Source organism: Heliconius melpomene, chromosome 21, assembly GCF_056956725.1.
Source record: "Heliconius melpomene rosina isolate 202511_hmr_F chromosome 21, ASM5695672v1, whole genome shotgun sequence".
NCBI lineage: Eukaryota > Metazoa > Arthropoda > Insecta > Lepidoptera > Nymphalidae > Heliconius > Heliconius melpomene.
The window spans coordinates 6,899,156-6,926,159 of NC_140409.1; the positions used below are offsets into that span (position 1 = coordinate 6,899,156).

The following is a 27,004-nucleotide window of genomic DNA, read 5'->3' on the forward strand; positions in this document are numbered from 1 at the left end:
CTCACTCATCACGAAATCTCAGAAACTACATGTGCTAGGAATCTCAAATGTTGCATAGGAGTTATTCATAGGACGTAAGTGCTAGGAGTGTAAAATTTTGCATGGGGATTTCTTATAGGACGCAAGTGCTTACTAAGATGATTCATGAAAAAACAAAAGTATACTTACTTCTAAAAAACACGAAAGCAGAAAATTTTACTTTGTCAATACAATAGTTACAAATAAATAAAATTGCAAATTACACATGACTTACGAAAATACTTACTTATGTGTATTTCTATGAAATTGATAGTAGCTATTTAACAACTTTAAGGAAAAAAAAAGATTTCTCGCAGTAAGTGGAACATGCTATAAAAAGCAGGACTATCCCGATCGGACATTTAATTTTTAGCTAAAATCGGTCGGACGTCTGGCAACACTGTTTCATAAAATAATAAATTAACATAATATACGTATATATTTATAAATAAAATATTTATTTATTAATTTGTTTAACGTATTTTATATTACTTGTTACAAAATACTTATTTTATATTTTTTTTAGTGATCTGAAAGGTTGTTGTGGGAGGCCCAAAGAGGGTTTAGACCCGGAAGAGGGTGTACGTGTTTTCTGTGCTTTTGTGGACTTGGAAAAGGCGATTCACAGAGTTGTAAGAGCGAAATTATGAGATATATAATTATGAGAGGTACAATATAAATGGAGCCTTGTTGCAGGCTGTAAAGCCTCTTTATAGAGATGACACAGCCTGCGTGCGAGTAGGAGCTGGCATGTCGCCTTGGTTTGACATCCAATCGGGAGTTAAACAAGGTTGCGCCATGCTGGCTTGGTTGTTCAATTTGTATTTGGATAGCTGTCTCCAAGGAGTGAAACAAAGTGATATGGGAGTGAAAGTAGGTGACCTGAATGTGAATTGCCTGCTGTTGCCGCAGATGATGCAGCGCTTATTGCATCATCCTCGGTCGGAGACCTCGGTTGACCTTCGAAAACACAGTATCAAAGATACTGGAGGAGGCTCACGTAAAAAGCATGAGGACCCCCCGTAGGGCATGTATGAAGAGGTTGATGACAGTGGACGAGGCGAAAGAGGTATGTAGAGACCGTAGCGTTTGGCGCTCCGTTCTCTTTGACTATGGTAGAGCTTGGGATAAAGCGTGAAGTTAAGTTTTTTTTAAGAAGTTTATTACTGAAAAAAAACTAAATTAGTTTATGGATTTGTGCAATAGATGGCGCTGCTTTACATATTTTCTAAGTTTTCTTATTAACGAGAATCTTACAAGCAAATTGGAAATTATTAAATATAAACCATCTACGGGATGTAAATACAGTAAACTTCTAAGGTTAAGTTTTATCTATTGAAAATTATTAATTATATGGACGAGCTGTAACTGATAGATGAGTCACCTCAATAAATAACCTTATCAATTTTTTAAGGAGGTTTGCCGCAATTTAGTCGAGTACAAGACAACCAAGCTAGTTCATTATTGATAAGAAACAGTTTCACTCTCGTTAAGGAAATTATATTCCTTAAAACAAGTAGGTACTTGAAATTGTATTATTTTTAGGCTAATTTATCACTAAGTGTAGAGTTTATAGACTTGCATACGTATGTTACAATTTAAACAAAATTTCAACTCAGTAGCTCACCTTGTCTTCTTTCACAACTTTAACAAAAGTAACTTAAATCTTCTGTGGTCACATTTACATTTTATTTGATAAACACATTCTAAAAGCACTACACAATTATTACTTTAAAAACGTTCCCAAATAAAAATATTTATTTCTAAGTTTAATACTCGAGGTTATACCTTTTACGGGCATATCAACATAACATAAGTATTCATTTTCGCAAAGTTTGAAGGCCAAACTTTAACAGCATTGGCTTAGACTTTCCACTATAAACATAGAGTCTGTTTTCATACAGTTGTTTCGTAACAAGCGTTCCGTTACACGCGATCCCATTATTTCGCTTTATCTCAAGTACCACTTCATTCCTATCTTTCTTTAATCTAATGTAGGTTGTAAAATGTGATATACGTATAATTTTGATAAAATTAACATACACTAATTTACTATATATTTAAACATTAAAATAAAGATTTAGATTTCATTGATTTACAAAAGATATATTACGACATGCGGTACACGTTTTAGATTATTTACTTTACGATGACATAATTTTCAGGCATGAATCAAGCATAGATTAAACAAGTGGTATTGCTTACTTAAGCTGTTAATAGATGGCGTTTTCCAGAAATATTATTTTCGTTTGATATTCCTGCGATATAACATTCAAAAGTAGTGATAAGTTTATACTGCTTATACTAGTTTATACTAATTAAAATATTGTATTTTACTATTCCATTGGTAAAAATAACTATACTACGCAAAATCAATATCGCTTATAGAATTTATTTAAAAATCAGAGAGGTACAAGGGACTGTAAACGCAACAGGTTTGACTCCCACTCGAGGATACTCGCTCTGGTAGAGGCTAAAGCGCGCCGTTGATTCCCGCCACTCAACACGCAATGCCTTCAGAATTCGGCAGAAAGTGTGGAACGGACGGCCTTGATAGGAACAATGTGTGAACACTAGGTTCTCTCTGCCTACCTTGCTCATGTGGGATATAACGTGCAGCTAAAAAAAATAAAAAAATGTATTAAGAAAAAAACCTCATTTTGTAATACATATTATGCAACCTATTTGTTTTCACTTTGACAATATCCGAAATAAGAATTATTCGAATAATTTATAAATTACGTCAAATTTTATTACGAAGACATATTTGTGCTACAATAATGTCCTACTTTCGTAGATGTATAACACGCTTAATGACTACTCAACATTTAGTAAAAAGAGTAAATAATAATAACGTAAGGGATGTGAAACGTTTTTACTCTGATGAACCTACGGAGCCCTTTGACAATTTACCTTTCAAAGTTACTAATAGGTGAGAGAACCCTTTTGTCTTTAAAATGAGCTTCATGCTGTACCGCACGCTGCAGGGCAGGTAGAAAATGCCATGTAGATTTTTTTTAACATAAATATATACCTTTATACATTTTATTTCAGTTCAGTTCTTAATTTATAGCGCTTCGAGTGTGCCTATATTTTATTTAATAGCTACGTTAAATTTTTTATGTTAAAATTGGACACTGAAAAATAATTGATTTGTTGTAATTGATTTTTTTTAAATATCTTCTTCAATGGTATATCTAGTCGACCTGTTCCCTATACCTGTTCAAATCCGATTTCTTATTATGATAGTACAATATTATGACAGTTTCAAGTTAATCTCTTTATCAAGAAAATCAGGATAACGAAAAAAAAAAACGTGTTATAAATAGAATATATTATAATGCTTCCAATGTGCCGTATAGATTATCAGTTTAGTTTCTAATATTTACTATTTATAAATAAAAATAGGATATTCTAATAATCAAGTCTAGATAGTTTAAAATATTATTATATAAAAATAAAACCCGAATGCAAAAACTAAAAAGAAGGAACTAGCCCCAGAGTTCATTAGGATTAACATTTGGGACCGATTTACATTTTACATAGGTCTTTGTAAAGATGTACCAAATTGGTTGAAAATTCTTCAATTCTTGGGCCAGACTGTTAATCTTAATGAACTATTGAGTTTGATTTTTTCGTTTTCGTTTTATGCAGTTTTTTATATTTATTTCTCCCTACAGAGTAGTTCCTTGAGGTACGGTAATTTTATTATTTTCTCAATGGAGTTGATATCCTAGTGATTTGAACTCGACTTCTGTGGTTGCAGCCGTGGTCTTACCACTAGTACAAGCTCACTGCTATAACAACTAAGGCCCGCAAGTAGGAAATCAGTAATAATGTTTAAAGATTTAATTGCATTTGTTCCAGATACACGTTGACATTAACATTTGCAATACTATTTGGGATTGGCTTATGGGCACCTTTTCTGATCGTTTGGTATTTAATGGCCAAAAGAACTATGTAGAGTCTGACCCGCCGATGCTTATTTATATATTTCATACTTGCTTACTTAATATTTTGCTTATTTAAAAACTTTAAAATATATCCAAATAAAAATATTATAATTAAATTTATTATGTCATCATCCTAGTGTAATAATAAAAGAATATGAAAAAAAAACCCGCAATTTTTTAAATACAGATTACCTAATTCCTATGTAATAAAGTCTACAATGACAAACTTCATTTATCATTGTTAGTCTTATGATTAAAAAAAGCTACTTAAAATGCTACAAGCAAAAACTCATATTTTAAAATCATTCTTTAGAAATCCTACGAAATCTGCAAAGTCTGCAAATTCTATAAGACTGAGTTTTTTAATTAGGAGCACTTTTTTAATTTGTTTGTGTTTCTCAAACGACTTTTCTCCCTCATTAATACTCTTCCCTCTGATCCAATTCTCGTCATAAATGTCCACTCGATCCACTAAAAAACCGTAGCCTGGATCGTATTCCTTTGTAACGATCCACATATGTTTCGCATCAAATCGAACATGCATAGTCTGTGCCCGTCAACTTGGTTTTGGTTGCAACTTGCGGCCATGTTAGTATTATTGACGTAAGAAACAAGGATTGGACGGTGAATCTTCTAGTTTCAACTGTGCTATTTATTAGTTATATCAGAACTTTAAGTTATTAAAAATTTCAAGAATATGTACTCATAATGAAATATGATAAAATATTATTCAACAAAGATGTACTTTGATTATAAATTTAGTTGTTTTTTCTTATAGTTGACGCCACACCTGCATTCGTTGTTGGTGTTGAATATGTTCGAAGTTACATTTTGTAGTAGAATCGGCAAAATTAAATTTAAATCTACTTTACGTTCTCTTTGATTATAATAATATTTTATGTAAATAGCATATTTTATGAGAATAGTGAAATATTTCAATCATGGAACTTTTGTTTATATTGTGCCTTGTTTCATTTGGACTAGCATATGATAAAGGTAAATATAAAAAATTGCAGGAACTCATTATTTTTCTATTTGTATGATCTTCTATTTAATATTAAAAGAAACAATATTTAATGTTTTCGTCCATTTTTAGCCTCCTTCTATGGTGCAAGTTACATTTCATACCCACTTCAGGAAGCCAAAGGAGTAACTGACATAAGCTTTAGGTTTCGAACACATTTATCTGATGCCCTTTTATTACTAGCTGCAGGAAAAACTGACTATTGCATGGTGAGTGAATTTAGCAAATCATACTATGTTTAAATTGTTACAATACATTAGGTATTAAAAATTAATGTAATAAAACTTCATGCCTTAGATTCGTTTAGAAGGTGGTAGACTCAAATTGCACATAAACCTTGGTGCTGGCGAAAGCGAATTATCATCAGTCAAAGGGGATTTCCTAAATGACACCCAGTGGCACCATGTCAGCATTATTAGACGAGAAGCCAATCTCACTATGAAGGTATTTATTATATCATCTTATTATATTTTTTTGTAAAAAAAGATTCTGATAGATAAGATTTCTGTTTGGTATTTTTGTCAAAGTAATCCATCCATTGATTATTCATCTACACTAATTTCTTTTATTATTAACAATTACAGGATTATGCTTTGAATAAACTATTTGTTATTGTTTGTAAAATAACTATATATCATTAATAACAATTAATAAAAAGATACCTTTCTGTCTTGATATATTAAATATTTAAGTGCTATAAATCCCATTAAAACATATATGTACAAATTAATTAATTGTTAATTAATGACAAATTAATTATATACTAATACATTTATACATAGCTTTACACTTTATCCCTAGCATGGTAGTGAGAGAGAACGGAGCACCAAACACTATGTATTGTATACTAATGAAATGCAAAATATTATATTCTCAACTTGCCTATACATTTTTAATATATGGACCGTTTATTTTGAGATGGTGTAAGTCCATTTTCTTTTGTTTCGGGAAAATTAAAGGTTACTATGTCGATGATTATGCAATTTCATATATCGACCGATTTTCAGTTATTCAAAAAGTGGGTTTTTTTTGAGAAATTAAACACGGACTAGTTTTATATATAAAAACATTACATTAAATTAAGCATGAATTACGTGATATCTCATTTTTCTCAAAAATGGACTTACACCACTTTCAAAATAAACGGTCCATATTATGATAATTAATTTATTTATTGACTATATCAGGCACAGGAGCATTGGTGTGACTGTAAATGCAATCGTTTTGATTTTGATTACCACTTGGGGGAGATTTATTTAATTTTTCATTTCTTCACTCTGTTAACTGTGCCAAGCAAAATTGAGTTCTGCCACTCAATGGGAACAAAATGTTAACTTAACATCAGGTTCCCAGGTTTCCTCTGCTCACACTGCGTGAATAGATACATGCATAAACCTAAAAAATAAATATTACTTGTGTAGGGGACGTGGCCTACACTATTTAGCTGGAGATTAGCGGCTCGATAATAAAAAATAATATTTTAAATAAAAGTTGCTTTATTGCTTGCTATATGATAATACGCTAATGAATGCTACCGATTTGCGATCCGAGTATGCACTGCCTTATAATAGTAGCGCCGGGAGCGTGCTCAAAGGCTATGCCGCGGTGTTCGGTTACAATATTTGGATTTGTTTACTTTACCCTGATGTCACACTTTCAAGGTGTAACATTTCAAAGATAGTGTTCATTTATTTTATAGAAGCTTAAATTATAAAAGACATCAAATTATAACTTTTCTAACAACTACAACTTTATTGTATCTACTTTTATAAAATAAATTGTACTTTCTTTACAAATCAATTGAAATTTAAAACATACATTAACAAATTTAAATCAATATGAAGAATATGAAGAAGAAACCTAATATTATTATTAATAATATACCTGGAGAATGAGATTATCTTATGTTTGTTGCCCTAATTCCTACTCATCTAAAACAGTTGTGTTGTATATTATATAGCTACTGTAATTGAAGTGTATTGTGAGTCATTCTTTTCTCAACTCCCATTATGTCATTGACTTTGGATGTTTATTTTTAGGTTGACGACAATGTCGTAAAGAAAAGGCTGCCGGGGCGTTTCTTTGAACTGAACATACATTTCGGTATATTTCTTGGGGGTCAAGGGGATTTTTCGGAACTTTTTCTTGGTCACATGGAAAATTTCCGTGGTTGTATGGAAGACGTAAGTTGCAGATTTGTTTAACATTTACTATTATAAAATAAAAAAATATCTGCTTCATATAAATATAAAAACCTTATAAATTACTTTTAGGTATACTATAATGGCGTAAAAATAATAGAAAAGGCACGTAGTCGCACTGGCTCAGTTCATGTTGAAGGGGTTACATGGAATTGCGCGCCCGAATTCGATGCCGATATTAATTCCGATATAAGTTTTATTGATGAAGGTGCTTACTTAGTCTTACCTAGAATCAATTCAAGAGCGGGAGGAAGGTAAAGTTATATTTCCTTTCATATTTATATAAATTTCCATATTTTTTTAAAAGAATCATTGTAAATAATATAAAAAAATATTACATTATATTACAGATGGCAAATAGAATTTAAGACAATTACTCCAAATGCCGTTATACTTTATAATCCCGGTGGTGGCCGTGGATCTGATTTCTTGGCTGTGGAGATTTTGGAGGGAATTGTAAGGGTCAAGATGGCAAGGGGGCAGATTGTACACAGCGAAAGGGTGAACGACGGACAGTGGCACAAAATGCATTTACTTTTCAATCCATCTTTAATCGAGGTAAGCTTATAAAAATGAAAAAATAAATGTTCTATATTGTTAATAATGCTCGATTTCATTTGCGAATGTAATATATAAAGCTCTCGAATTATATAAAATAAAATCTGTAGAGGTTATTATTTGCTTGTATGCGAAAATTTTAATTACACAATTCATCAATTATGCGTTGCGAATTTATAAAATATTTTATGGTATGTTCACGTCGACTGATATTGTTGGTTTGTATATTGGCGATTTTTTTTTGTTCTATGATAAAAAAAATAATTATTACTATTAATATCCTTATTTTTAGATATCGATTTTCTCTCTCTCTTTTTTGGTTTGGTTATCGTTACTAAATTTGTGCGCCCAAATGCACACAACGTTACTAAGCTATTAAAGCAATCACATAATTATTGGCCTTATTCCTATCCAAGCATGTAATCGAATTCGATTCGAGGTCGAGCCAAAAATTGTAACTTTTAACTGTCTGGTATATATAACATGTTATATTGTGTATAATATAACCATATACATAACTTCAATGTAAATTTTTGGGAGCTTTATATTTTCGAAAAAATCAGAAAAAACAAATATAAGCATTTGTGTGTGCAATTCAGTATTATTTATCATAGCCATCACCATTGCCTTTGCAAGCGGTAGAAGCGATGCTTGTGGGTTCAATCTCCAATAAAGAAAAAATATTTCAATTTCCTTATCTGAACAGATAAATATATATCTAAAATGGCCTTAAATTAGATGGATATTTTACTATAAAGCTCTCTTTGCTTACAAATCTACATGTGGAGAATGTGTAACTAAAAATTATCAATTTTTTTTTATGTTGCAACCAAGTTTTGTATGATTTTTGAAACTGAATCTTAAGACGATTATCAATGTCATGGTACAAATGGAAAAAGGCGAATTTTCGTTCATATATCATTCTGCAGAGATGAATGTATAATATTGAATATAAGTTTTCAATAAATCAAATATGCTCCATGTTTGTATTCTTTGTAGGAACAAATGTTATAAATAAATTGAAATATTTTATTTTAATTTTATGCAAATTTCAATTATTAGTAATATTATTTTGTATAGAACTTAGGTATTAGATTATACCATTGATAATTCAAACTGAAAATCTATCTCAAAATACCTTGAAATTATCATCAATGAATATATATATTATATTATGTATATTTGTTTTGATGGCATTTATTATAAATACCACAACTTCAATAATACTTTGTGTTTTTTGCATTGTGTTTCTAAAACGTTTAATTTAAATTTGCACACATTTTATTAAATATACTTTCATTTGTTGCATTACAGCTTTCAATAGACAACATAGCAATGAGTACACAAATAGAAAGTGGTGGTACCAGATATTTAGATTTATCAGACTCATTTTATCTAGGAGGTATTGAAATTGAGAAAAGGCAGCGAGCTTTTTCTAAAGGAATAAAAGCGGCTGATTCTAGTATAATGGTAAAATAATCCTTCATTAGTATTATTAGTGTTTTTAGTTTATTTGCCAACATTTTAATTTTTTTTATTATTAAATAAAATAAAAATACATCAGCCGTGTGCTGTATCTCACACACAGCAGGGTAGGCAGAGGAAACCTAGTGTTAAGATACTCCGTTCCCCACTTTGTGCCGAATTCTGGAGGCATTACGTGTTGAGTGGCAGAACTCAACGCCTCCTTTAGCCTCGACACCAGAGCGAAGAAATGGAAATATAAACGTAAATAAATATTTCACTTCCTCGAGTGGGGATCGAACCCACAACCGTCGCGTTACAGTCACACCCTTGTGCCGCTGCGCCACAACGGCCTCATTATGTTGCATAATTATATATTGTATAATTATATCCATGTGATTAGCACTATAATTCATGGTATATTTATATGTCAGCTCATCATTATAACTGCAAAGATTGTGGGTTCGATTTCCTCAGGAAATTAATTAAATATTTTCATTTCCTTGCTCTGAGTGAGTTTCGCCATAATGTCTTAGATTTTGACAAAAAGTCAGGAACGGAGTACCTGTTATATACTGTATATCGCATGGACGTAAGTATAATATTATTATTCAACGTATACTATGTTATGGCAGAGGCCAGTTGTGGGGTAGTGGCACAAATGTGTGAATGTAAACACGACTTTTTGTGGGTTCGATCCCTACTCAAAGAAATATTCCTTAACATTTTTTTGCTATGGTGTCGGGGCAAAACACGGCATTGAGTTTCTCCGCCTCCGCCTACGTAAATCGCCGGAAAATGGAAAACACTAGGTTCTCTCTGCCTACCCTGCAGTGTGCGGGATACAGAGCGATTTATCTTTTTATATACTATGTTGGATTGATTGCAGGGCTGTATCAAACCTATTGAAGTAGACGACAAACTTTATGGGCTCCCTAACGCAGTGGTGTCCTACGGTATTAGCCCTAGATGCGTGTGGTGGTACCCGTGCCATGCAGGGCCCAGTCCACCATGCGTGCCGCGGGCGACCTGTGAACAGCATGGCGTTGATCATTTTACGTGTAAATGTGATAATGATCTGTGTATAAACCCAGATTATGCAGAGAAATATAAGGTATGGTTGGAAGGTTTCATTGTGCCCTTGAAAGCATTAGTTACATTATGTTTACTTACCAAGAGTAAGCGCGTTAAATATAAACGCAGCGGTCGTAGGTACGATTCCCCTTTGGGAATATTAATTATTGTCATGTTTTCACTCCGGTAAGATTATTAAGCGGGACATTGAGTTTCATCTCTAAATATGCAATTTCTCAATAGATGGAAGGTGAGGAATAGAGTGAATTCACAGAGAACACTAGATTCCTTCTACCTATCTTGCTATATCCATATACAGCATAAAGTTAAAAATAAATTAATAATGCAACTTATATTTTTAGGTCTTCTCAAAATTAAGCAGTGAACTAGAACTAGTAGCATTATACCCATTAACAGTTCAAGAAGGTGGAGTTGCTGTTATTACTACCCAGAATATTGATGTGATCTTAGACCACCATAAATATGGTGTGAGACCCTCCGGAGTTCTACTGCATGTGGCCCAGTCACCTCAGCATGGTCGCATAGCTGTAGATTTGACTTTACAAAGAAATTTACCTCAATATAACTTTGTCGAGGGAGAGAAATCGAAACAGTTCTTTACACTCATGGATTTGTCAAGAGATAAGGTTTATAAAACTTTTAATATTGCTTTTACAAATGTGCTTTATAGGTCAAAATTCCCATCTTTTATTTATAAATCTTATACATACAATAAAATGTAATCTTAAATATATAACTCTTTGCCAGAATGGGATCTTATACTAATCCTAAAAACAAGAATATAGCTTATATTTATTTCGCGGAACGTCATCACTGCATAAAATCCCCTTGTTTCTTTGTTGTCGAATATTTCATTTCACAGGTTTCGAATAGCAACATCTAATAAAAAAAATGTGCGTTTATCAATTGATTCAAGTAGCTAACTAATATGGTAGTTATATGAGAGTTAAAGAAATTCAAATGAAGGGAACAAACGTAACTTTAGTTTAGTCTCATTATCAAGTCACTCTACAATATTTTTTCAATTGAAGACACTTGTGTATACACAGAGACACTTGATATATACATATTATAAATACACTGAATGTTGAGCGTTAGAGTCAGTTACAGTTGGTTACATTTAAATGTTTAACATGATGTGATTATGCTATAAATGGACTATCCAGTATCTAATACAAAAATAATTTTGATAAAAAAACAAAAACAAAACTTTGTAATAACAACAACAAATGCTTTATAACATTAGTAGCTTGCAAGAAGACATTAAAACTATATTTAAATTGTGCAGGTCCGCTACGTACATGATGGATCCGAAAACCACCAAGACGCAATCGTTCTTGAAATGGAATTAATACCTGAAACTAAATTTACTTTGCCAAGTTATCTACAGGGTCGTAACGCCTTCGTTCTCCATGTCAATGTGACACCGGTTAACGACCCACCTGTGCTTAATCTACTTCCTGGCAAAGTATTAAGACTTACCCAGGTTTGTATATCACTGACCTAACATTTTTTTTAATATTATTTTTATTACGTTCATGATTATAGTTAAACTAAATTAAATTAGTATTAAATTCGTGTATAAAAATGTCTGGTGCAAAAAATCAATTACTTTTATGGAAAATGACACAAATTATTCTATAATTAAAACAAATTTGCAGTAATTCCTATGTAGAGAATTTTTAGTTTTCATGTTTTTATTGTTCTTGAACTAAATAAATAAATAAATAAATAAATAAATATACTTGAACTAAATAAATAAATAATAAATTTTTAATTTGTTATTACACAATACCTTTCTGTAACAACCTATAACTTATTTCTAATTAATTATCTTTTCATAACTCTTGCACAAACACAACCTATAATGTTCTTTTATACTATATAATGTCTTATATTAAAAATCTAATTGACTTACTCTTCCATAATAAAAATTAAATCATTGTCTCTTGTTTGAAAGCATGATAATACCAATTTAATGTTTTAGTTGTTTAATTTTAACCTTTTATATTTTAATTTGATTTCAGAATATTACGTGCGCTTCAATTAATTTTTTTGAGTTGCTTTTGAGTAGTTGCATGCTTTATTTGGCACGATCCACAAATAATCCGAAGTAGACATTAAATTAAGTGAGTATAACGTAGCATAGTATTATTTATAATAATAAATTATATATGAACATGAATGCAATTTAGTAAGGGGAAAAAAATTAGAATTATTGTAATTATTACAAAACATATCAAATTTTTTGTTTGTTCTATAATGGTACAATATTAGTATGTATATATTATAGAAAAACAATAAGAACAGTGAAAATAATTGTTAAAATATGAAAAGTAAAGAAAACAAAGTTTATTTAATACTAAACTTAATTCACAAAACCCAAATTTGTTAATTCATAACACTAACCACATAACTATGAGTCTTAACGTCAATTGCGTGAACTGTTGCATGCATGCATGAAGTTAATCATTAGAATTTGTACTTCATTTTACTATTCATCTAATATGTCAATATTACAAAGAATATAAATAAACTTTCTTAAATACTATTAAAATTAATATACAATTTATGATTAAATATTAAATTGCTAAATTTATATTATGGATAGGATATTTCATATACAATTGAGCATCTTGCTGCAAGAAAAGAGGAATTAGATATCATATAACTTTTTGAAACAAAAGTTCAGTTTATAAAAAAGTAAATGTAAATATAAATAATGATTAAATATTCTTAAAATATAATAAGAAGGGAAGAGTAGTGAAGCAACAACGCTACATGATGTCTATTCACATTATTCCAGTGTCGATCAAGTACTAGACTAAAATTAGTACTAGAACGGGGCTGGGTCGATGTGGGTGTGATGCTACTCCTTATTAACACAGCAACTAAGAAGACACATTGAATTTTTATGTACTTAACTAAAATTTTTTTTGCTCAATACTTTCTTCTTTTCTTTTCACTTCTCCCTTTTATCTTTTGTGTTTAATTTTGTTTATGAAATAAGTACCTTTCATTTTTCGAATTTTTGCAAATGTTAAACTGGACTTTACATCAGCATCTGGATTTACATTCATCAATTGTAATAAAAATAGGCAGGCTCTTATTTTTCTTGTGATCCTGTATATTTAATACTAGCGGCCCCGAGCAGGGTCGTTAATAGATAATTTGCTCAAATATCAACCAAAACAGAAAAAAAAGTCACAATTTACTTGCTATTATTAATAATATATGAGATAAGAGAGTGACTACAATATATTAACTCTCAAAATGTCAAAAAACACATAACATATCAATATAACAACTTTGAGAAATATAATTTTTCATTAAAGGGGACGAGGAAAGCTATTACATCTGAAGTATTAAAGGCTGAGGATCCTGACACTCCTCCGGAGGACCTACTTTATACTGTTTTGCATGGGAAGAATGAAGCTAACAGGTATTTTATATCTTGTGTTATTATTTCATGTCATCTTATAATACCTTTCATAAATATAGCGTAAATGCGAATTTTATATTTTATTTCCTATCATATTATGATGTATACCTATTTCTATACCCTAATGAAAATGCTCGGTTCTATTATAATTTTTTGCAATGTTATGCTATGTTTATAATTATTAGTGATGCCACAATGGAAAATTATTTATTATTAATTTATATTTATTAAACTACATTTATAAACAAATATTTTATTGTTTCTATAATAACATAATTTTATTAGTGGCCATATCGAAATGTCTGGTCAGCCAGTGGACTCGTTCACGCAGCAAGACATCGACTCCGGCGTGATATCGTACGTGCACGGCACTGGCGATAAACAACTTAATAAGACTTCGCTTCGCCTTACGCTACAAGTAAACACTATTTACGTTTATACTATACTATATACGTTTTGTTCTTTTTAGATTGACAGCCAAAAGGCTGTGTGTGTGTTACAACTTAAATATTTTAAAAATATTTAATAAATAGCAATCTCTTTTGCCAGACGACAATTCTTAGCAATTATCTTTGGGTAGCGGCAATTTCTAAAAATCTCCCTACAGAGATGCTAACAACATAAATAAGTTGTAACAAATTTATAAGAATTTAGACATAGCTTGATGAAAACGCGTAGCTAGCTTAGTGGTTAGAGCGCCTGGTCGGTTTGCTTGAGGCGCGGGTTCGAGTCCCGCTACGTTAAATTTTTGTAAATTTTTACAAAAAATACCGATATTTCACCGTCCTCACGTCTATAGAACCAATCATATTAAATAAGGTTCAGCTTATAATATTGTTCACAAAATATTAATTAAGGCAAGTTCACGTTCGTTAAATGTGTCAGGAGTATCAAATAAAATGATTAAGAGCGATTTTGTAGCGAAAATTTAAATAAATAATGATTTTAAATTTATACTTTGTTTTACCGTTCAATATCTTATATCTTTTTTTTATTAAAAATAATATATCTATTATAATTATATCTATTATAATAGAAAAGGTTATCTTATTACAAATCATTAACAAAAATAGACGTTCAATAGATATTTCTTAGATTTAAAAACGTGAAATGTATAACATCTGTGACGTTATTGCAGTATGGCATTGACATCTAGCTGTTGTGAATTCGATTTTCACTTAAAGGATAAAAAATATTTCATTTTCTCTCTCTCGTGAAAAGACAAAGCATGAAATTTCCCTATTCAACACGCAATATCTTGAAAATTTGGTGAAAAATGGTTAACGGAATGTCTCAACACTAGATTCCCTCTGCCTAGCCGTATGTAGGAGTACGGAATACAAAGCTAAAGGAAAAATATAGTGTATACATATTTCTTCGTATTTAGGTTTCAGACGGCATAGAAACGAGTGGACCTGGCGTTCTTCGTATATCAATAGTGCCGCTGCAGGTCCGTCTGGTGAACAACACCGGTCTGTTCCTGGTTCACAACTCGTACGCTATCATCACTTGTGATAACCTGACCTTTACTACGAACGCCGATGAAACTAATGTACATGTCAAGTAAGTCAGCATAATAATAGTATTGATGAAATTGTTTAGAAGCTAGAAGATTAACTTTAATTATGGTGGTACATTGTTCAATAATACAAACTTATTTTGTATTGATTAAATAAATATGTTATGCTGTTGAAAAAAAAATATTAATATAATATACAGGGTGGAATTGTCAGCGCCACTTTAAATGAAACCACAGTTTTTTTTTACAAACATTACAAGAGTAGTTACTCTATAAAAGCCTAATATAACTCGGAAAAAAAAAATCTCAAAAATGAAAAAGTTTTTTTTTTCAAACAAAATAAATAATAAAATTATCGTTTTAAAATAAAACGCCATTTGTAAAGTATCACATAGGCACGCACACACTTAACTGTCAAAGCGGCAACGTCGCATACGTATGTGTGCGTGACACGAAATACAGGTATGGATAAAAATCGTGAAATGAAAAAAAAATCCTACGTCCAAACCGTTGAGGTACCTTGATTATTTTTTTTAATTCTGGGTTTGAAATATTTTACCCTACATGCAGTTTCAGTAAAAGAAGCGCTGCCTCTTCCACCCTGTATATTTATAAATATCTCTATGAGGCCGTCGCGGTGCAGGGGCACAAGGGTGTAACTAACGCGACGGTTGAGGATGCGATCCACATTCGAGGGAAAGAATTATTAGTTACTAACATTTTTATTTCCTCGCTCTGATACCAAGACAAAACACAGGCGTTGAGTTCTGCCACCCGAAGCAATGCCTTGCTGTGTGCGGGATACAGCCAGAAGCTGAAAAAAAATCTATATTATAAACTAGTAAATCTATATTTTTACAGATATGACATAGTGAAACCACCACAATTTGGTGTGGTGGAGCGTCTTAGAGTGTTAGATAGTACATGGCAGACAGTAGATTCATTTACCAGCGAGATGATTAACTTTGGACGTGTAAGATACATGCACATCCTTGGTAACCCCACCCATGATGAGTTTAAGGTAAGAAACCAGTAAGAAAGTACTTATAAAACTATGTACTATTAGAGCCTTATCTAATATATTTTTTGTCATCAGTTCAAAGCCTCCGTGGGTAGTGTGCGAACGAACACGTTATACGATTTTCGACTCACGTTTATAAAACTCGAATTGTACCAATCTACGAACGAGGAGTTAGTATTAAATAACACGAGGGAGGCGTTCATATCGTCCCTACATCTTAAATTCAAAACGAAACCAATCACTTTACCTGGTGATAGAATTATTTATACTCTTTTGAAGCCACCGAAGTATGGCATTCTTCACTTATCATCCGGAAAACATCACTTGCAAGTACACAGTTCCTTTACACAGCAAGACATTGATGCAGACCTTCTTTGGTACAGGCTGCACCGACGAGCCTATTCTCACATTCAAGATGAATTTACATTTGTAGTGGGAGCTACGGAATGTGAAAATATTACTGGAGTTATGACCATCCGACATGTTCCCGGCACTTCCACCTCTGATCACTTGTCTGGAAGAGTGCACACTACTCTAGAACGACTTCAAGTTATAGAAGGTTCTCGAATGGCAATACCGGCAACCCATCTTAATTTCAGAACTGATGTTGTTACTAATTTAGTGTTTAACATAACACATTTACCGAAACATGGAAAGATAGAAGTTATAACTGATAATTTAAAGATTTTAAGAGATAACACTACTTATTTTACACTGCAAGAGCTAAATTCTGATAGAGTATACTATTCGCACGATGACTCAGAGAGTAGGCACGACTCTTTTCATTTCATGGCTCTCAGTCCAGAACCCGAAGATTTTCAATATGTTGGTGTGTTCCATATTGATATAATACTTAAAAATGATAACAGTCCAGTACGTGCCAATGAGAAGGTATTCCACATAGTGCACGGGGGAGCCAGACTTATAACTTCTAGAGATTTGAGCTACACTGATGCTGACTTGGATACAAAACCCTCAGATATTATATATACTGTTCAAAGATTTACAAAAGACCCGCCCAATGGAGGTATTTTCCGTGCGGATAATCCATCGGAACAAATAGCTCAGTTCACGCAAGATGATATAAACAAAAATCTTGTACTGTTTAAACACCAAGGAAAAGAGTACGGAAAAATGTCATTTTGGATTTCAGATGGGTTGTTTGATGTCAATGGTAACTTGGAAATTCAAGCGTCTCCACCTTTTATAAGGATGTACCCTACAAATGGTTCTATAGTAGAAAATGGCAAGGCTGTTGTTATTACCACTAGAGATATGCAAGTAAGTATTTATTTTGCGTTAGTTTATTGTTGCCTGTTAAATTTACATGTATAAGGAAAACTTCTTTATAAACTTAATGTTTATATATTTTTAAAAAAAATCTTATTGGATATTTTTTATTTTGTTATAAAGGTGGACACAAACATGAACTGCCTAGAGGAAGACATCCGTTACGAAATAACACAAGAACCAAAACATGGATCCATAGAAGTTGGCGAAGGACAAGGGGCGATTAGTTTTACACAACTTGATATTGTCGCGGCAAGAGTATCTTATAGACATCGTGAACCGAAGACACCTACAGATATGTTTAGGTATTTAAATGTCTTTTTTAGAACGAATAACTTTGTATTGAAAATTAAACTACTGTTATGGTATTCTATTCATTATGGAAATTATTTTAGTTTGCATCAAACATTATGTTTATTTTTATTTATTCTTACAATACGTTCTATTCATATCAACGTAAATTGACTTGACACAAAAGTAATTCTGTCTATAATTAAAAATATGTGTCAATTCAATATTTTTAAAATATTTAAAACAATATACATGGTTTTAGATTTAAAGTGATGTGTTTAGAGGCATGGGGAGAAGGTATTTACCCTATTAAAATATTCCCATCAAGCTACTGGGAACCTCTTAAAATTACTACTAATAAACCACTTGTAGTAGAGGAGTCAACCAGCGTCAACATAACTAAGGACATATTAGAAGTATGTATTAAACTTAATTTGTATATAAAATTTAATAAAGTTAAGGGGTTTTAGTGACGCGCCGTTAGTACTTTTGTGTGCGGCGGTAGATTTCACTTTAAATTGACGGATATTAAGACTAATATATTAAGTTATCAAAAAGGGTAGTTATCAGAACTTTCCAAGAATATCTTGTCCTATTATCTATTCAAATAATAATGATGGCGATATTAAATAAAAATATACTAGCATCAGTGGAGTAGCAAGCTTAACTCGAGCCCGGGATATACAGCTTTTTCAGCGCCCCCCAGACGAAGCCGTATAATTTCATATGAAAAATATACTCCCAAATTAATAAATGAATAAGGTCTTAGGCTCAAATGAATGGCCCTTACATAATTAAATCAAATGCATATTATTTATATGAAGATGAAATACATATATTTAAATATTTTTGCGGCGTCTCTTTGGGAGTAGCGCCCGGGGAGTAGCATTAAAACATATGGTCTTTAAACTATAGTAATATTTATTGTAGTACTATACATTCGTGAATCATTATATTTTTTTCTTTTAGGTAATGCATATTCAAATTGAACCATCTAACATCGTCTTTCAAGTAACAGAAGGGCCTTACCATGGCTGGTTGGAAATATCATCTACTCCAGGTACAATTGAGATGGAAAACTACAATGAAGAACCAATACATACAAAAATGTTTGATCAATCAATTATAAACTCAAACCGGCTGGTATACGTGCAATCTGGAGTAAATCGTACTCGGGATAAAATAAAAATGGACGTCACTAACGGAATAGTGTGGCTCCGAGATGTCGAATTGATCGTGATAATAATACCTGAACATTTTTATGTAACAGCGTCTAATTTAACAGTCATAGAAGGAGAATCTGTGAGTGTGAAACAGGATTTATTTAGAATTGTGACAGACTATTATAGAGGTAAAGTGATATCGTACAAAGTAACACAAAAACCGAAATATGGCAAAATTATGATGGGTGATCAAGAATTATCGTTGCTGCCCATACTGAAGCTTAATTCTGGTAATATATTGGTAAGTGGCATCCCTTTTATTATTTTTACGTTGCATGTATATAGAGTTCTATTATTTTGCAAAGAATTTGTTCTTTCTATATAATAAGTGAGAATCCTTTTTCATGTTAACATTTTTCTTTCAAGAGAATAATAAATATTTGTTTTAAGACCGATATATACTATTTTCAGTACGTCAACGACGGCTCTGAAGAATCTTCAGACTCAATAAAGCTAGTGGCAATTACTGAAGGAGGAAAAGAAAGTGAACCATTCTTTGTGAGAATTAACATAATGCCAGTGAACGATGAACCTCCTATAGTGGCTGCTAATACTGGTCTCTGTGTTTGGGAAGGAGGGACATTCACATTTACTAGAAATGAATTGTGTATGTATTATGTATACATGTTTTATTTAAAAAGAAACTATATTAGTGCAATAAAATATTTTTAATATATGATTACGCATTTATTATAACATTATATTGTACTCCACATAAATAACAGTTATTAAAATTTAAAATAATATTATTTTATTTTAAAAAAAGACAAACGTTTTACAGATGTCAACGATATTGATACACCACTTAAGAATGTAACCATAAGAGTGGTTGATATTGTTTCTGGCTACATTGCTATAAAAGGAGATCTAGAGAATGCCGTCGATCATTTCACACAAGACGATATTGATAACAGACAAGTAATTTTTGTCCACAAAAGTAAGTTGCTGCCTACTGTCTTTTTGATATACATTTCCTCTGAAAAAATGCTATTGCATCATTTAATTGATAATATATTTTTTCAGACGGTTCAAAGGGCAAGATGATATTTAATGTTACAGACGGACTTCACGAGCTATCTAAAATAACGTTCCTCATAACAACAAAATCGGTGTCATTAAAGTTGATTAGAAAACAAACATTACGTGTTTTCCCTCTGATGAGGGAGCCTCTAAACAACTATTTACTAATGTCCAAATGCTCTGACCCTTCTAGGAATATAATATACAAAGTTGACAGAGCACCTACCTTGGGTAGATTAATAATGCTTAACGGTGAAAATCATCATAGATCTATAAAACAATTCTCCCAGCAAGATGTCAACGACACTTTGGTTTACTATGAACATACGCACCCATTCTCTGATCTTTACACTAACGACTCGTTTATATTTACGGTAGAAGCAGCTCTGGCTAAGCCGATAGGTGATCAAATGTTTAACGTAGACATATCGGTATCCTCCGGCGGGCTCTCCAAGTACGTGTATATACCACAAATCAAAGTTCAAGAAGGTGACAAGGTGCCTTTACGAGTGAACGTCACGAATGTCATAACGTACCTTGAGTCTCAAGCTGGAGTCAGACAGCCACAAATAGAAGCACAGTGGTCGAATCCAACTCATGGTGAGCTAAAACCATACTTGTCGTCGCTAACGCAGGCACAGCTCGAAGGCGGTGTGGTCACGTACGAACACGATGATTCAGATACAATGCAAGATAAAATAGATATGGCCTTATATTTGCTACCAGATTATGTACTTTTGTGCAATGTTACTATACCCATAAATATTATTCCTGTCAACGATCAACCTTTTCGATTGCTCACGGATTCCCCTCAAATACAAGTTGTTCAAGGTGAAAACTATACATTAACTAAGAATGATTTATCAACTGAAGACGCTGATACGGGACCATCTGGTATTTTATACGATATAATTAGTGGGCCGACACAAGGTCGGTTGGTAATGTTTGACAAAAACCAAACAATGGACGAAGCGCAGTCTATAAATAAATTTACACAAGAGGATATAAACAACGGAAAAATTGTTTACGAACATTCTGGATTGTTACAAACAGCTACTTTCTATTTTAGAGTGTGGGATGGTCAGTTTAAACCAACCTACACAGTGTTCACGATAGATGTGATTCCAGTAATATTGAATGCGACGTCGCTTCACCCGATATACTTGCAGCAAGGTTCCAACGTAGCTTCAGTCACTATTGACCAGATACATATAGAGACAAATGCAAAGAAATCCAAAGTTTGGTACAATATCACAAGGCAGCCTGTCCACGGAATGATTTACTTGGGTCGCAACCCAGTAACGTACTTCTCTCATAAAGATCTAATGGATAAAGTTGTTATTTACATGCAAAATGATATGACAGTTGCTAACGACAGTTTTGATCTTGTAGCTTATGTGCATAATAGTAATACAACTTTACCTTTTACAATTAATGTGATTGTGCAACCGTTAATGTCGTTGGGTAATTTAAAGGTAGAAGATGATAAGGCTAAATTAACTCTCAGTAACTTAGATGCTACTGAACTGGCTAAGCTAACTGCCAGTGATCCAGTTTATACGATCATAAAGAAACCCAAATATGGAACTATAAAGAAGATTATTCGAAGTTCAGGAGAAAAAACTAGTGCAAGGGAAAGGGAAGTAGCATATTTTACCCACGAGGATGTTAAAGCTGGTGTCATATACTTTGTAGCGAAAAAGAAATTGAGTGAGTTGAATGAACTGGAAGATAATCTTAAATTCTTGTTAGCAGCAACTATATTTCAACCGGCGTCTGGTGATTTGAAAATTATGATAGGAAGTCGGCAAAAGAAGAATTTACCTGGACCTAATGATCCTGAAAGCCACGAAGGTGTGCCGGTAAGTAATTTAGATAACTGCATATATTAAAACACACTAACATAGATATATAGTGATTTTAGTAAATGTATTTTTAATTATGTTTTTAAAGGTGGCAAATGGCGAATCCTCATCTTATTACATGATGATATTGATGGCATTACTCGGCGTAGTATTGGCAATCGTAGTTATATTTGGTCTCCTCAAATGCCGTCGATACATGATGAGGGACCAGAACGCCTTGGTCAAGATTCATGGGCAAAGTCAGGGGGCAGTAGCCCCAATACCGCTACCTCGGCCGCCTGACCACTTAATGCCGTCTCCATCTCAAGCTACACCACCTATTAAGAGGTTTGATATTTTAGACTTCAAAATAATTGGAGTGTCTACGTAGATATCATTTAAAAGACCCTTTAACAGGTCTAAGTAAGTCTTATCTTAAATGTTGTTTGTAAAAAAAGACAAATATTATTTTTAGAATAAAATTCCAACAATACATTGCTTTCCAACAATGAAATTAAAAAGGATTGTGACACGATAACACCAATAATTAGAGCACAATTTTTTTAGTAAAGGATTGACGTTCTTTTTTCCATTCCTAAATATTTTAGTTTATTAAACTTGATCCAGGTACGTGTCATCAGAGCAGTCAGTCCACACCGGTACCAGCACGCCCTTGCCGTCAGCGGGCAGTGTGGCGTGCAAGGTGACTCCGCTTGCTGATGGTGTTCCAGACCTAAACTCAAGATATCCTTATGGTGCTGAGGATCATACTGATGTAAGATATATATAAATATTTAGTGCATAAAACTTTTATATAACTCACTGAATGGCTGACAAACAATGCGCACCTGCAACTGCACAGCACATAAAACTATTATTTTCATTGTCTTTATCGTGCGAATTTAAATTTAATAAATTAATTATCTAGTCTTAAAAGATTAATAAATAATTGCAATGAAAATACAAAATTCACATTTAATATTTACCGAGTGTATTACTAGGACTGTAATATTTATATGCCTTAATTGAGAGAAACAAATAAATAACATAATATTATTCAATAGGCTGAAGACTGGAGCAGTTACGAGGCAAGCGAGTCGGCGTACCCGATCCGAGCACCTGGCGTGGCGCCTACGAACCCCATGCTGAGGCGCAACCAGTACTGGGTCTGACCCGCGGATACCTGCACGCTGCCGAGGACGCCCAGGCAATGTAAGTCGATCAACCCAACCAATAGAAAATTTTCCGAAACCGTGGGTCAAAATTACTTATGTCTCGCCATCTTATTTGCTTGAGCCTAAATGTCTGGATCAACTGATAGTATAATATCGTTATAACATATTGGTTTATCCTGTTTCTCACCAGGAGGACTAAGATGATTAGAAAATATCTTACAGCATGTCTTTTTAGCTGCGGGGTAGAGCGTGAAGGTAAAAAAAATGTGTTAACTTTTTTCATCGGCAAATATTAATTCATAAAATGTTGATGTTTTCAGCAACGTTTGCCAGTCATCATAACTGCATGACGTTGAACCGTCGGCCCCACAGGCGCGGTATGGACTTCGTCCCTACGCCCTTCCTGCTAAGTAACTATAAAGTCACCAAATATGCCAGCTGTGAAGTTACACTATAATTATGATATTACAAAAAACAAACCAAAATGGAAAAAAACAACTAAATATTATTATAATATTAATTATATGTGTGAAAGTTTGTGAGGATGGATGTTTGTTCTACTTTCACGCAAAAACTACTGTTCGGATTTAGATGAAACTTTAACAGTAATGTAATGTATTAGAATAACGTAGACTGCGATTTATGTAAAGATTTTGTATAATTTATCTAAAATATAAATATAAGTGGGCGACGCTGCGTTTGGGTCGATAGCGTAAAAGTTATTAAAAAAATCGTTTTACAATTGGATAAAAAATATTCATGATTTTATCTACTACATAAACATAAATTTGTTAATACAATTCTAGATACTCCTTTACGATATTTTTCTATAAAACATAATTGATAATAATCTAAAAACAACCTACATATTCTACATACATATATGTAATATCTTCGCATCGTTGATATATATACAAACAGTCGTGTGCTGTGATTTATAATATTCGTAGTAAAATATTAAAATAATATAATAATAAATAAATAAACAGTATAAAAACGATAATTTTGAGGGCACAATGTCCGTTCCAAAACATTTTTCATATTAAACTTACAAATACATTTCAACAGTGTATAAAAAGTAATCCGTAATTTTTACAAATTGTTTACATTATGAAATTTTATTATAGTGTGAAAATATCTTCTTGTGCGAACTTTTGTACGGAATTTGAAGGAAGAAATAACATTAACAAGGTAAAAGTTATTTCTTAAACAAGATAGAAAAAAATGAGTCATGGAGTGTACTTAAAATATATAAATGTATTATTCATTAATAATAAGCAACCTGTTAATATTGGGTCATGTCATTAAGCCATGATATTTTAACAATGATTATTTCATATTATAGGAAATAGAATATTATATTATTATTTTGTTGGCTAAACTATATAAAATCTTAAAATCGAGCTCCTTGGAAGAAAATTGATAAAAATAACATTTTATTACTTTAATCGCATTAACTATATGAAGAATATTCTTTATAAAATAATAATGAATCTCTGTAACTAGTTTCTTTATGTTTAACACTAACTATATATACTTCATTATTTTATAAAATAGTCCATTAAAAGTTCAATTTCATTATTGTAAACCAATTTTTGCATAATATACATAGTTTTATCGGTTTCGTATGTGCATTTCGTATTCAAATTCACCTAATGTTTACAAATACGATAATAAAAAAATGCCAACTAATATAATTATAATATGTAATTCGCCCTCAATTGTGCCAAAGATGTAAATAAAATTGCAGCCCACCAAAAATAACTAGGCTTAAATGAGATAGTATGTATGAACAATTCAGTTCATATTTTCGGTATGACTCACGCAACGTTTTATGATGTCTGAAAAAACGTCAGTCGAACCCGCGTCTGATGTATAGCCACGTATTGTACGGAAAATAGCTTATGATGATTTGAAAGACATACACGAATCGAAATCGCGCTTGTGCATAACTCAATATGTGGTCTTCGGCGTCCGTTCCCAATAAAAAAAAACACTTTTTAGTTATATCAAAAATAACAGTAAATTGAACTGAATAAGAAATAATAATATTATTAGCAAATAATCTTGATATTTTTCAGTCACACGCCACCGCATACATCATGACACGTTGCGCTTATAATACAAGTTTTCGATTATTGTATTTTAATATTCAATTAATGTAATGTTACATTTATGCAGTGTCTAATTATTGTTAGATATATTTTATTTCTATTCTACTTTGTAAGTTCTTGGTAATATAAGCAAGCGTTTCAATTTTTTTTTAATGATTTTATTGCTTTTTTATATAATGACGCTAGTACGTTATTTTATGTGTAGATCAAAAATTATTTTTAATATTGTGAATTTTGCGCCAGCGCCAGCGCCAGTATTGAGTATTTTTTTAAAATTCACTATAAAAAAACATGGATTTTGATCTACCTTTACTTATCAGAAATCGATTCGTATAAATTTTATATAGGTTAATAATTATGGAAACAATAAATTAATTTAAGTAGCTTTAAAAAACTAACAGTGAAGTATACGTAAAGCTATGGTTCCCTGTTTACCCAACCAAGTAATATTCGCTTTCATTTGACCAAGTTATTAATTTTACTTTTACAAAAGACTTAGTATTAGATAGCCAGGCATTACTTTAAGTAAAAAAAAAAAACAACTATTTCGCTTGTTACAAACTAAGATTATATTTTCAATGTAATATGTATGATATACATTGGAAATATAATTTTAGTAATAATATTTATGATATTCTAATTTGTCTCTAAACCAATATCTTTTTAAAAAATTTTATCTCGAGTATGTTATGCTTGTCATGGCAATTTCAAGAATTATTCATTCATAAATATAAAAAAAAAAGGCTTATAGCAGGGTAGGCAGAGAGAAGCTAGTGTTAAGACACTCCGTTCCCTACTTTCCACCAAATTTTTAATCATTCATAATTCGTCCTTATTGAGTTTCGAAACTAAAGCTTTAAATTATCTTTTTTGCAATAAGTGCAGATTGTCAATCATCGTGTCAAGTACATTTAATTTGAACGCAATCGTGTAAATAATACTTATTACTTATAATAATTACAAAATTTGATTTGCCTATACAGTATTGTTGAACAATGAGATTCTCGATAAAGAGAACTAGATGGCCTTTCTTAGTGTATTATGGAAAATTTTCAGAGAATTTGTGAATATATATGAGTGATTGTAGGTTCTAGATTCAGATATATTTGTATAGATATAACTTACGACGCAGTGGTTTTTGTCTTTAAATTAAAATTTTATGCCTCTCTGTAGAGTTTGTACGCATTTTATAGTTGGACAAATAAATATTTATAAATTATAATATAAATGAATGTTCAGAGTGATTGCGTGCGATCAAGTATTCTGGAAACAAAAATCATTTAAATTTAGGACTTGTTGGTGTTGAAGTGAAAAGTTCCTAATTATGCCAAAAATAAGATTTTATGTTATGATTGTCCTAAACGCAAGCGGTCCGCCATGTTACTAAACATATTTGTTCTTTCTCATATATTAGACATTACCTTGTTATTAGCAAGTTATTATTACACGTAGTGTCGACTCTACTCGTATCTACAACGCCTTACGTTTATTTGTGCTCAGGATGCTTAAGACTGTCCATAATCGCATTAGTAGAGTAATGGAATGAGTTCTTGGTAATATGGTGGTCCGCTCGCATATTGTTCAGTTAGTGCCTCAACAGTATTGTGAAATGCCAAAACTTCCAGTGCCATACATTTGTAAGCTACGACGTTGGTATTGAGATGGCGTTTGTTTTGTAAGGGGATGGGAATACGTTTCCTTATCCTCCGGTTAGGTAGTAAACGAGATTTTAATAAATAACTTGACAGAAAC

The 27,004-nt window shown here is 32.0% G+C and overlaps 2 protein-coding genes across 12 annotated transcripts in view; one reads left to right on the plus strand and one right to left on the minus strand.

Moving 5' to 3' along the window:
• The window catches only part of LOC146527069 (coiled-coil domain-containing protein AGAP005037), a 115,171-nt gene extending 113,270 nt beyond the window's left edge, over positions 1-1,901 (minus strand). For 6 of the 11 annotated variants that reach the window (XM_085206273.1, XM_085206276.1, XM_085206282.1 and 3 more), the window contains exon 1: positions 1,646-1,900. The gene's annotated coding sequence lies outside the window, so the exon portion shown is untranslated. Of the gene's footprint in view, positions 1-1,645 lie in introns of all 11 variants that reach the window. The other 5 variants (XM_085206280.1, XM_085206281.1, XM_085206277.1 and 2 more) reach the window with 2 other exon arrangements.
• A 2,628-nt stretch (positions 1,902-4,529) lies between these two features.
• On the plus strand, positions 4,530-27,003 carry kon (chondroitin sulfate proteoglycan 4-like protein). Its single transcript, XM_085205705.1, has 25 exons — positions 4,530-4,967; positions 5,068-5,204; positions 5,293-5,439; positions 7,035-7,178; positions 7,269-7,450; positions 7,547-7,754; positions 9,069-9,224; positions 10,108-10,332; positions 10,655-10,939; positions 11,602-11,799; positions 13,649-13,755; positions 14,041-14,173; positions 15,143-15,318; positions 16,136-16,295; positions 16,371-17,576; positions 17,709-17,890; positions 18,139-18,292; positions 18,846-19,340; positions 19,511-19,706; positions 19,881-20,036; positions 20,123-21,981; positions 22,073-22,311; positions 22,591-22,738; positions 23,028-23,175; positions 23,459-27,003. Exons 1-24 carry the CDS (start codon positions 4,913-4,915, stop codon positions 23,133-23,135), a joined length of 7,056 nt encoding a protein of 2,351 aa, XP_085061831.1. The 5' UTR covers positions 4,530-4,912; the 3' UTR covers positions 23,136-23,175; positions 23,459-27,003.
• Position 27,004: the final 1 nt, after the last annotated feature.

What these genes read in the sequence shown, in the direction of transcription:
- kon (XM_085205705.1), top strand. Translation starts at nt 4,913, where the DNA reads ATGGAACTTTTGTTTATATTGTGCCTTGTTTCATTTGGACTAGCATAT. An exon ending in TGGACTAGCATATGATAAAG is followed by an intron (nt 4,968 to 5,067) that starts GTAAATATAAAA and finishes GTCCATTTTTAG; the next exon opens with CCTCCTTCTATGGTGCAAGT. An exon ending in TTACCACTAGAGATATGCAA is followed by an intron (nt 17,577 to 17,708) that starts GTAAGTATTTAT and finishes TTTGTTATAAAG; the next exon opens with GTGGACACAAACATGAACTG.